Raw genomic sequence first — 12379 nt, 5'->3', positions numbered from 1 at the left:
AGAAACCCTTTCAAATTGTGAAAACCTATTTCTAATGTTCAAAGAGTCAATTCTGTTACAGCTGTGCTCTAAAAGTCCCTTGCTAAGGAGTAAGAGGGTCAATGATTTAGTACAGAGGTTCAGTCAGCGTTCCCAGTCCTTACCAAGTTAGTGTTGACATCTGCAAGGAACAAATGTGGCCCCCAAAGCTGAAACAGCTGAAAAGTGAAAGGAGTTGGTTGATTTCCAACTAACTAGCAAGTACATCTGAAACAAAACACTTAGCCCTTACCCTATGATCAGTATGGTTAGAAGGGAAAAAAAAGTATGATGGAAGACCTACACCATATGCCTACTAGAGCTTGTTATCAATAGCCTGGAGAAATCTGTTGAGAAATGGCCTCCTTCCACTCTAAAAAAAACCTCTGTAACTACTTAGCACTTCAAATGGGTTCTTTTGCTCTCAGAAAATGATTTTTGATAGGAGCACAAAACATTTAGAACAATCATGGACTAAAGTATTTTGAGGCTTCCTTCCCAAGAGACAAAAAGTTGGATTATGTCAGTTGGAGGAATCCCTTTATAATTTGGCAGCCTGGACAATTGATTATCATTAACAGGCAGAAAAATAATAGTTTATTTATTTCCAGCACCCTACTTTTCAAATAAACAAAGTAAATCACACACAATATGTTTGACCTGTAGATTTTAATGAAATAGCAGCTTACACTTGCAAATTATTTGCAAATGTGCTTTTAAAATACATCAATAAAAATAAAAATAATCTACTCTAGAGAAAAAGCAGAAATAAAATAAACCAAACATCTTTCAAAGACAACGAAAAATCTGGCACAGACTGCATTAGGAACATTTGGGTTTTTTTTCTTCTCCCTCTTTTTTTAAATTTAAAAAACTTACCCTGAAGAGATTTCCCCAATCCCTGGCCCAGCTTCCACCCATGTTTCTGGAGTAAGCGGTGTCCAATATTATCCTGACAGACAGAACAGAAAGACAAACCAAAAATATTCCAATAATATATTCTTCCCCTCCTACCAACATTTAAACACGTGATGAGCAAAAGATAACTCTACATATAAGCATGCAAAAAATTGCTAAGAGGGCAAATATGCCCAATAAAAGGGAAATAAATAAATGTCAAAAAACTGCTGGCTAGTAATTTTCCAGGGGAAGAACATATGGGTAAGGGTACTTTCTGATGGTGTGCTGGGCAACTTTTGTGCATAACACTTTCAAAAGGAAAAAAAAGTGGGAGAAAATAAAAGTTTATCAGTAAAAAATGACATTAAAAAGCATAAAATCAAGCTACTTATACAATCATATCCATCACCTAGACAGCACCACTTTAAGATTTTGTAAAAAGAAAATCTACATTGTGTTTAGTCATTTTGTTTGTGTGTCAGGCTTTCATGATACGAAGTAAGTTGTAAGTGCAAGACTGCCCCACCACTAGAAACGAAAACACAATCAGAGCAAAATCCAGGCTAGACTTGATTGGGTTTTATATATATAATATAAATATATAAACTAGCATGCAGCCAATATTAAACTGAAAAAACAGTGAGGTTAGTAAAACAAGAAAGTAAATTGATTAAACAAAAAAAATTAAATAAAATGAGTTCAAGCACAGACTGGGTGATGCATTTCAACATGTAATCTAACAAAAATGCTAAGATGTTAGAATGAAACAGGCCTAGCAATAAGTTAACAGTAAGGAACCATTAGTGCATGTAGGGGAAAAAACAACAAACATAATGTCTCATCTTCCTAAGGAGCACAGGAGAAACAGATTTTCAATATAAAATGTGTTTAAAAGGCATTGGAAACAACAATTAAATGTCAGCTATTGGACAAAGGGTCTATGTTCATGACAATAGTCATGAAGGTACTTAGGAAGAAGTGGCAGCCTTTTACTTGGTAATCTGTCGAGTCAGCTATTGATCTATTATCGTGCCAGTGTTAGCACCTCTATCATCAAAAAAATAATGCAGACAGTTTTTTAAAAGCTATCTACATACACAGAAAGTAGTCTGTAACACAGCTAACTACTAACCATGTACTTAGCTTTAAGTCACAATAGTTACATTAACTTGGTGATATACATCTAAAAATAAATCTTATAATTTCCAAATCTAAATTCTAGTTCACTGCCACAGATCTCTAAACGAAATATCTTGGAATCACCTGGCTTCTGACCTTCTATGTAGCGTGAAATAATATACACCTTGGCACCATGGAGGTGAAAAATACTGCCTCTGCTATTCTTTCTGTAAGAAAAAAATAATCTGCTGAGACCATGTTTTGTTTCCTTTCAAATTCATGCTTTTTAAAAATGGCTGGAATAGAGGTAAATACAAAGACAGAGCAAGTTCTAAAATGAAAGAAAAAATATTTTTAAGCCTATAAAATGAAGGCAGTCCTTAAAGGCAAAAGGACAATTATTTTTTGAAGAAACTGGGAAAGTTAGCAGATCGTAGATCATCTGAGCTCTAAGACTTACGAGTCTTCTATATTGTAAGTTCTCATGAATGATGAACTAATCCTGCTCTGAACAATAATTAAGACTATCAAGAGGCTCAGTGTCTAGCTAGAACAGATTCCTCCCCAAGTAAAGTTAGGTGCCTAATAAACAGTAACAATTTAAAGCAGAAATTTAAACTTGCATAGGAAAAGTATCAGTAGAGAAAGAAAAGGAAAATAAATACTAATTTCCCCATGTTAACCTCCAAGGCATAATAAAACATTTTTCTGCTTTCAATGTAGACAAACTTACCTTATACAATTCTAGTTTTACATTATAGTTTCTAGAACTGCAGCGTTCTGATATACTTACATATTAAAGATGACCATTGGGTTAGATGACTAGATTAAGCGGCTGCTAAATCTTTACCATACTTATGTTGTTACTCTACTTGACGGAGATTTGGGGACTTAAGCAATGCTGACAAAAATTGCTGGCTTTTTAAAAAGGAAAAATGAAAATTTTTTGCTAAGTGGAGATGAGACATTATGCTGACTGTATTATATTATGAATGCACTAAAATAAACAGACAGATGAAGCAGTATGCTATTTCCAAAAGCAGTGCAAGTGGAGTGAAAGCATTTCCATACGAACCTGGCTTTAAAAACTGGGCTGTCAAAAGAACAGTTAAATGTAACACAAAGTAAGAAACTGTCCAATCACTAATGGTCTTTTTTTTTTGTCTTGTTTTCAATTCACTGCTTGCAAGTAATGTATTTATTAAAGAAGAGTGAAAGCATAAAGTAAATTCACGAGTCAAGACCAGCTGAGAGATTCAAGAGCAGCGTGTTGTGACTGACACAGTGAAGGGAATAACAAATGTTAAAGGGAGAAGAGTAGGGAAAAGAAAAATTTAGGAAGGTTATACACATTAGCACCACTTTTACAAACCACTCAAGAGGATGGCTGTGACCCCTTAGAAAAAGGTTTAAACGTTTTTGGCTACAAGGATCTCTGTTATCATAACAGTAATAACATTGGCTTTTTAAAATAAAACTTTTGATGAAGAAATTTTGGGATAAATAAAAATGTTTTCTACTTACTTAAGTCTATATTTCCAGTTCTGAAAAGGCAATGAAACTGCTGGAGTGAAAATGTCAATATATACCAATGTGTAGCATTTCCTTCTGAATGCAATGAAGGGAATGGCAACGATGGCAGAATAGGTTACTTCTCTCTTTGCAGTTTCCTAGTGGAAACTTCCCTATACATGACTAGACCAAATAAGGAAGAACAATCACTCTTATCCTTTCACCCCAGAATCCTTTCACCCATAATATTACCTGTTTCTTGCTGGGGAAAACCAGGGTTAGACATGAATTGTCAAGAGGGTCAGTATTCAATATAGCTTCTTCCCCGAGAAGGAGAGAAGCAACAATGTATTGTTAGTGGTTCTGGGCTCCCACTCCCACAGGCTTTGGACAAGAAAAATGACAGAGCCAAACAAATTATTTTATCATGAAATGGTCTTGTCCATCTCTCTCAAACATTCGTTGAAGTGATTATGTTAACGATAGGACAAGCAACACCCTCTTCCCAGCTTCTGCTCCACCAAAAATGTATTAATCCACTCACCCTGTGAAGAGCGTTGTTTCTATCATACCCTAGCTATTTCCCATGATGCTTTTAATATAAGCTCCTTGATAAAAGTGGCCATTTCATTTCTGTATTTGTATTCCAGTGCACAGCACGACTCTTGAACATAGGAGAAGCTTAATAAATAATGATGGCTGAATTAAGTTGTACCACTTGGAAGCGTTTTATGGTCCCCAGGGGCAATCTAGAAAGAGCTGCATCAGAAATGGGTTATATTTCTTGGGAAGGAAAGGACGAGAAATCCTTTATCAAAAATTCCTATAAAGTACATAAATTAAGGCTCAATTATAATTTTATGAAAGTCTGACATAAATATTGTGCACAATCTTTTCTTCTATCACAAAGAGGTTGTGATTAATGAAGAGACAGCAGTGTTGGGCTGCTGGTAAGTATATTTGAGGGATCAATCAGCAAGTATTTATTAAGTGTCTACTATATACTAGTACTGAGCTAGAGGTGGGAACACAAGAAAAAAAAAAATTTCTACTCAGGGTAACCTTACATTCTAACTGGAACCTATTTGCAAAGAAATCCTCCTTATGAACTAGTGATAAATAAGCCAACTCAAGCATGCAAGCTTTCCCAAGGATACTCTGCAAAATGTCAGTTTTTCACAGGATCCAATGGAGTAGATCAGTTTCCACACTTCATTTGTGTGTTACTATCTATATCTATGATTTGGATACTGGAAATCCATGTTCAATGTCACTTTAGGAGAAGTGGACCATGAATACTGCTCCCTGGCTGGCATGAGATTTGAGATAAGAATCCAAACTCATTTCATGAAGGTCACATTTCAGTAGGTCCCTAATTTTTGCATTCCTGGACCACTGCATAATGGATCTGTAATATTTTTTGGTCCCTATAGGGAGAAGAGAGGGTGATTGTGTTGAGGGCAGGGAGAAGAGTGTCTTTTTAAGGAGAAATAAGATAATTTAGATAGGAAAATCCTTGAAAGCATGAAGCATTTGCTTACATTTTTAAAAAACCAGCATGAAAAAAGTATATAATACCAGAAATGAACATAATGCATTGCCAATCCTTGAAACATTTCCTCAGTATTTCTGTTTGTGAATTATATCCCAAGTAGTGAATTCTCTCCATGAAACTGCATGTGACCACTTCTAAAGTACCAATCTATGTAACAGAAACTTTGGGGAAATGCTAAAATGTAGATCAAAATTTTATGTAGGGCTGATTCCAAGTGTCAATGACTAGATACAAAATAAACCAATAAAATCTAATGTATTATAAGCAAATAACTAGCTAAACTTAGTTCCATATTAAATTCTATTTTAATAGACAGCCACATTAAAGTTAGGCTTTTAGCTCACTTTCAACAATGACAAAAAATGGCAAACCTCTTGAGTGGATTGTAAGCTTTGCTGACTGTGTATTGAGAAATCCATAAGCAAGGACTGGATGCTACTGGGTGAACCCATGCAAACAACAGGTTGTAAAAGATTCCCAAAACAAAACCTATAGCTCGCTACAGATGACACAATAAAGACTAGAGAGAAAAGCCAAATAGTAATGCTACACCATTCAGCTCCAAGAAGCACGTTATTTATAGTGCAATCCGCATATGGTCACTGCTAAATGTCAAATCAGTAATCTTACAGTTACGCTTTGGAACTAATGGAGTCCACAGATTCAAAAAGATATGCAAAATGACAAAACCCAAACTTTAAAGTTCAAAATAAGAAGAATTAACTGCATATAACTTCTTAAACTCTAGCTGAACAGATTACTTTTCCCCAACAATCAGTAACTTGAGTCTAAGAATTTTCATCTGAGTTTGCTCAGTCAACCTGACTTCTCTGGCAGAAGGATTTTATCACTTAAATATAGCCAAGTACAAACTAATGGATGATATGCAATTTAACTTGTACAATGACAGCTTAGTTTAACTCTCCTGCAGGCCTCACAACTTAGGCATTCATCCCTCAACTTTTTAAAAAATTCAAAGAATTTTATTTAAATTTTAAAAATCGAGAAAAATTTCCTAAGAAATCAATCCAATTGTAGAAATAAGGATTCAAGGGCATTGTGAGATTCAACCATTCACATGTTCCAGCATCCTTAATTAAACTATAGCTTTAGATCAAACTAAAATTTTTTCTTTGCATATCAACTTTAAATATGTGGAGTCCATACAGTACTGATGGCTGTTTTTTCATCAAGATTCCAAAAGCTATTTTTTTAGTAATTTGCATATAAAAGGGACTTATTGTCAGAATTTTATCTTGATTCCTTTAACTCGAAATAGATAATAAGTTACCTACTGAGCAATTTTAATTATCTTCTAAAGACTTATTCTAGAAAAGTCATCTAGAACCTTACTAAAGATATTTACTTGGTAGAAATAAATATCTGGGAGGAAGAGCAGGATAACTTTTAATCAAAGATTGTGAAATAATTCAGAACTGCCTGTTTTTATGTTTTCTTACACTATAAGAAACAAAAGAGCTAACATTTCAATGACGTGTATGGCTTTAGAAGCTGTCCTAAAGTATACTACATTATTGTACCTGAGTTTTTATTCCCAACTTGGGGTAGCTTTGCTTCATATCTACCCTCTTTAAAAAACAAAAAAAATTTCATTCTACACTCACAAACACATACTCAGCATAAACTGTGCAGTCTTCCATCGTTACCAGATTCTGCAGAAAACTTTAAGGGAAAAAAAAATGTTTCATTCACTAGACTTTTAGGACCTTGTAATGATCTGTAGACTCCCAAACCTGCATACTTCCAGCCACCTCTGAGTTGCATGCTGTAGCAAAACAGTCAGCACCTCTCAATAGATATTGCTGCAGAGACAGATCTGAATTCAGCAGATAAACTCTTGTGTACAATACCTTTGGTCCCTAGGAATTCCAAGACAGCACAATAGTTATAATCATTGCTATCACTGAGCATTTGGAATTCAGGAAGGTTAATATTTCTTTGTTGTGGTTAAAATAGTACCTTTTGTTGTTTGGACAGATAAGCTAATTCTATTTTATAAAGAAAGCATACCATTCTACCTTGGTCCTTAAAATAATGGAAATTCAATGGATTGTTTGACAGTGTTCCTCTCCTCACATGAACTAGAATTCATTTCCTGAATTCTGAAATGTTTTTAAAAACAAACTGGTCTCTCAAAACAACTGCAGTTGGTAAAATATTAGCCATAACTGTCACAGGACAAGAGAGAAAGTAAGGTCAAATCAGTTATTCAAAAGCTCTAAAAGTCCTAAAAGAAGTCTTTACAAATATAAAATATTATTTGATTTAGAACTTAAAAAAAAATCTTTCAATTAAGATAGGCATAATATGAATAATGAATACTCAGGGCTGTAAATTCAGTTATCTGCTATTGCCAGGAGAGAACACCCTCAATGAATTAAACCCTTGTTTTAAAGTATTAACCAACTTGCCCAGGCTTTCCACATCTAACTATCCTTTAATTTTTAGCCAGTTAACATTTATATTAAAAACATACATCAAATGGGAGGTGGGAGTAGGGTGGAGAGGGCCCTCTTTTAAATGTAAGATACTGGTGTAACCTACAGATATTATTTGAGTAATTTGGTGATGATTCCCAGGGTGGTACAGAACAAGACATTAATGCTAGTTTTTTCTTATGAAATTGCAGAGTGGGCTTGGCATTTCAATTAAAATTCCTACTTCAAAACACAAGACTAGGCTGTTCAGCACATCAGATGTGAATTCTCCCTCTGCAGCATTATCACATGCGTCATCAATTACTGCCATGCCTAAGACTAGCGTCATGCCAGCACATTAAGACAGAAGGTACTATATGCAGTGTTCACTGGACCAGAAGAACAGAAATAAGAAGGGGAAGTGGGGAGAAAAGAAACCCTAGAGAAGAAATTAAAAAAAAAAAAAAAAGGCAGACCGTGCAATACAAACCAGATCATGGCTGCTTAGCTAATATGGGCCAACTGCTGTGGAAGAAAAATGTCGAACACCCCAAGTTGTGTAAATTTCTGTAAACATCTAAACACACACACAAACATACACAACACCAACCCTATGTAGGAATATAAATGCATGTTGATCCTTCGCTAACGTTGCAAGTTTTTGGTTTTTTTTGTTTTTTTGGTTTTTCTTGAAAAAATGAAAGCTAAAGACACCATAGCTATAGTATCATACATAATGACTAATTTTTTGTTTTCTTTTGGAAAATAATGATCATCTAAGCCGTTAAAAAAAATCCAAGACTGACTAAAAGGTCAAGATTTTGTTATTTATTTCTCCATTAAAGGTTTTACTACACATACTCCTGGGAGCAGGTGGGTGGCACAGTGGATAGAGTGCCAGACCTGGAGTCAGGAAGACTCATATCCCTGAATTCAAATCTACCCTTGGACACTTAATAGATGTGTGACCCTGGTCAAGTTTGCCTCAATTTCCTCATCAGTAAAATGAGCTGGAGAAGCAAATGGTACATCATGCCACTATGAGTCAGACACAACTGAAAAACAATTGAATATACATACTTCACCATTGAGAATGAGGCTAAACCTTCTTATTACCAACATTAAGTGCTGACACCACCATAGGTTTAGACATTCTTCTATGCTTTGTGGGACTGGAAGACAACAAAGGGCTATTCAAAGTAAGTTTCAAAAATTCAGAAAAAATAACTTCATCTACTTTGTAATTTGAAATTAGTAATATCCATGATGAAGCAGGGACAGGTGGGAAAGAAAATATAAAAAAACTAAACTATTCTGTTCTTAATCAAATGGGTTCCATTAATCCAGCAAATACAAATTTACCATCCCTTACTGTTTTCAATAGGAAATAATCATTCTGCACAAGATAATTTGACTAATTAAGCAAAAATAAATGGATGAATAAAAAGTTTAAAAAGATCAAAATGCATTTTACTCCTTAAATCTACAGGGGGAAAAAAGAGCTTAAATATTGCTACCTTTACTGATATGGGCCAAAATGATACATTTCCATTAAAAAAAATTAATTTGTCTTTAAGTGCCTAAATTATGAACCAAAATAAATATTAGACTATACCCCCAACCCGACTATATTAAAGCACAGACTAGAGAACAGCAACTCTACACTGCTACAATTCATCATTAACAAATTTAACTGCATTCATATCAAACATCATCCGAACGCTATCTAGCTTGTTGGTGGCCCAAAGAATAAACATTGAATATCTTACCGATTCTATAGGTTTGTCTAGTGATGCTTGTTCAATCTCCAAGTGTCCTTCTTCATACTGATCAAAGTGATTACCCTGTAAGAGAATTACTAGAGTTATTTTTAAAAGGCAAATAAATTTTAAAAAATTGTTTCCTGATCCAAAGAAGTGATTTTAACCTGATATATGATTTTTTTTTTCTTTTTAGGATGCATATATCTGAAAATAAACTGCAAAAGCTAGGTTTCTTTTTTCAATTAAATTTTTTTCGATGGTCAACCATTTTGTTCCCCCTCTCCAGTTCCTGGTTTATTTTTTTTTAAGTAACTAGGTAACTTATTTTTTAGAATTATGAGAGAAATAATGCATGTTATTCTGACCCTCAAGCCCCAAAATATACTTCATAAAATGGACATATAATTTTAAACATCAGTTCTTCATAGAATGCCAATGTAAACAACCACAGAAATGTAGAATTCTGAAATAAAGGGCAATCTTCTTTTAAAAAAAAGATTTATTAGTCAGTCAGGTAGGAAGACTGATCTTCCTGAGCTCAAATCTGCCCTCAGATACTTATTAGCTATGTGATCTTGGGCAAGTCACTTAACTTTGCGTGCCTCAGTTCATCTGTAAAGGAAGGAAAGGAAATGTCAAACCAGCCAAATATCTTTGCCAGGAAAACTCCAAATGGGATCACAAAAGAGACATATATGACTGAACAATAATACTTTGTAAACTTTAATGTGCTATATAGATGTTAGCTATTATTTTTATTATTATTACTCTACAAAATAAAAGAGGGAAGCACTAACAGCTGGGGGGTTCAGGAAAGTTCACATACAAAGTGGTGCTTGAGCTGAGTCCAAGAAGGGGAAGTAAGGAAGGAAATAGTTACAGGCATGAGGTAGAGTCAATGCAGACATAAGGACAGGAGGTGAGACACAGGGTGACCTCCACGAGGAACATTCACCATACATTATATATGTGAAGGAGAGAATGGCAATAAGGTTAGAAAGGTGGTTTGGGGAGAGGCTGTGAAGACCTTTAAATGTCTAACAAGAGTGAGCGTCTGATACATGAAGTAACAGTGAGCCACTAGGGTCTATTAAGCAGAGGAAGGAATGAGTCAGAGCTATGCTTTCAGATAATCACTTTGGCAACTATATGGAGGATAAACTGGAGTACAGAGAAACTAATATTAAGAGATCAATTTGGAGGCTACTGTAATAATCTATGCCAATGGTGATGAGGGTCTGAACTAGGGTAATAGTGCTGGTATAAGTAGAGAAGGTAACTGAATTTAAGAAATATGGAGGAAGAAATAATAAAACTCAGAGGCTAGAAGGAAAATGGTGCCAGTCATAGAAAGAAGGAAATTCAAGAAGGTTGGACTCAGGAAGGAGAAGATAATAATTTTCAACTTTTGACATAATTGATTTTGAGATGTCTAAGAGGTATTATCATTGTCATGGATAGCAGTTACTTAGCGTTTTGAAGTTTGCAAAGCACATTACACTCAATCCACTGCACTACCTATCTTCCTCACAGATATCTATTTTAAAATGCCTAATCAGCTGTGAGTTATAATATTTCAAAATGCCTAAGTGAGCCTGAAGTTATACACACAGATATATGCAAGAACCTATAAAAGAGACAGGCTAAGGGTCTTGGGGTGTATATACAACCATGGGGTGAAACATGGATGATGAACCAGAAAAGAAAACTGGTAGAAATCAATTGTATAGGTAGGAGAACCAAAAGAGAATAATGACACAAAAATCTGGAAAGGGAAAAGATGGTTAATGGTATCAAATATTGAAAGAGAGATTAAGGAGGACAGGAATTGTAAAAAGGCCTCTAGATCTGGCAATTATGACATCAAATGGTGATTTGGGGAGGAAGAAGTTTCAGGTATGAGTTTGGAAGCCAAATTTCAGTTGGAGTATAAGCAAGAGCAAAAAGATGAGTTTGGCTGTGAAAGGGAGGAGAAATATCATTATGCCAGGTTGAGGAAATGGTAGAATCTCGTTGCTTTTTAAAGGATGGGAGAAATTGTGCTTGTGGTAACCAGTAAGTCAACAAACATTTAAGAGACACTACATGTCAGGCACAGGCACTGTGCTAAATAAAGCACTGCAGTCAGGAGATAAGGAATATTTAAGAATAGAAAAAAAGAAGAGACGGATTACTGGGATTTTCTGAGAATGACAGGAGGGGATGGAATCAAGTTACACGTGGAGATGTCAGACTGCTCTTGGTGAAGAGAGAGACAATCTCTTCAGAGGCAGATGAAAAGAAAAAGAAAATGAAGGACAATATCAAGCGTTTCTGATACAGACAACGGTGTAAGAGGGAGTTCATGGTATATGACCTCTCTCAGTAATATATGGGGCAAGGTTCATAGACGTAAAAGGTGGATTAGGGGTAATATGAAAAGCTTGAAAGAAGAGAAGGTATAGAAGAGTCACTGTGGGGATCGTAACAGAGAATCATTTAGGCATAAGTTAGAAGACTGCTTTGTTGAAATAAAGTCCAGTTGAGATTAAGTAACAAATTGTAGTGGACTCTACCAGGATATTTGTGAATTTCTTCAGCTCTATTCAATAGCATTTGAGTAGGACAGAGGAGATAATCCACAGTAAAACTTAGTAAGGCAGGATATCAGGGCAAAGGATTCAAGAGAGTATCCCCAAACTAGTAAATCACTGCTGTTAATATTCAGTTACTACAGGGGATGTATGAAAGGTATACGGACAGGATGTATGAAGATGGTGGACACCACCCAATTCTACTATTAGCCTTAATTCACACAATACGAAAGCAATGATAACACACACAAAAACATCTCAAACCAAAAGGCAGCCAAAATGGTTCCCATAATATCTTGTTCACTACTTCAAAAAAACAAGAAAAAGACTTAAAAAATTTCTAAAGTTTTTAATCAAGTGCAGCAGGGTATTTTACAAAAGATAACTATACCTAAAATTTCCACAGCATTTCTTCCAAATACTCTTATTATTATCTGGAAAGAAGAGTACAGTCAATTCTCAATATTTGTGTGTTTAACTTTAGCAACTTCGAGCATTTAA

General features: G+C 35.0%; 1 protein-coding gene across 3 annotated transcripts in view; it reads right to left on the bottom strand.

Moving 5' to 3' along the window:
• Positions 1-12379, bottom strand: part of GPATCH8 (G-patch domain containing 8) — a 105866-nt gene that overhangs the window by 54133 nt on the left and 39354 nt on the right. The window contains exons 2-3 of one of the 3 annotated variants that reach the window (XM_072646014.1): positions 9312-9386; positions 898-970 (exon numbers count right to left, since the gene is read on the bottom strand). In XM_072646014.1, coding sequence (XP_072502115.1) covers positions 898-970; positions 9312-9386 — 148 coding nt within the window. Of the gene's footprint in view, positions 1-897; positions 971-9311; positions 9387-12379 lie in introns of those variants that run through there. The other 2 variants (XM_072646016.1, XM_072646015.1) reach the window with 2 other exon arrangements.

The sequence above is a fragment of the Notamacropus eugenii genome, chromosome 2, assembly GCF_028372415.1.
Source record: "Notamacropus eugenii isolate mMacEug1 chromosome 2, mMacEug1.pri_v2, whole genome shotgun sequence".
Lineage (NCBI taxonomy): Eukaryota > Metazoa > Chordata > Mammalia > Diprotodontia > Macropodidae > Notamacropus > Notamacropus eugenii.
The sequence above is the reverse complement of the archived record's forward strand: the minus strand, read 5'-3'. Positions and strand labels throughout refer to the sequence as shown.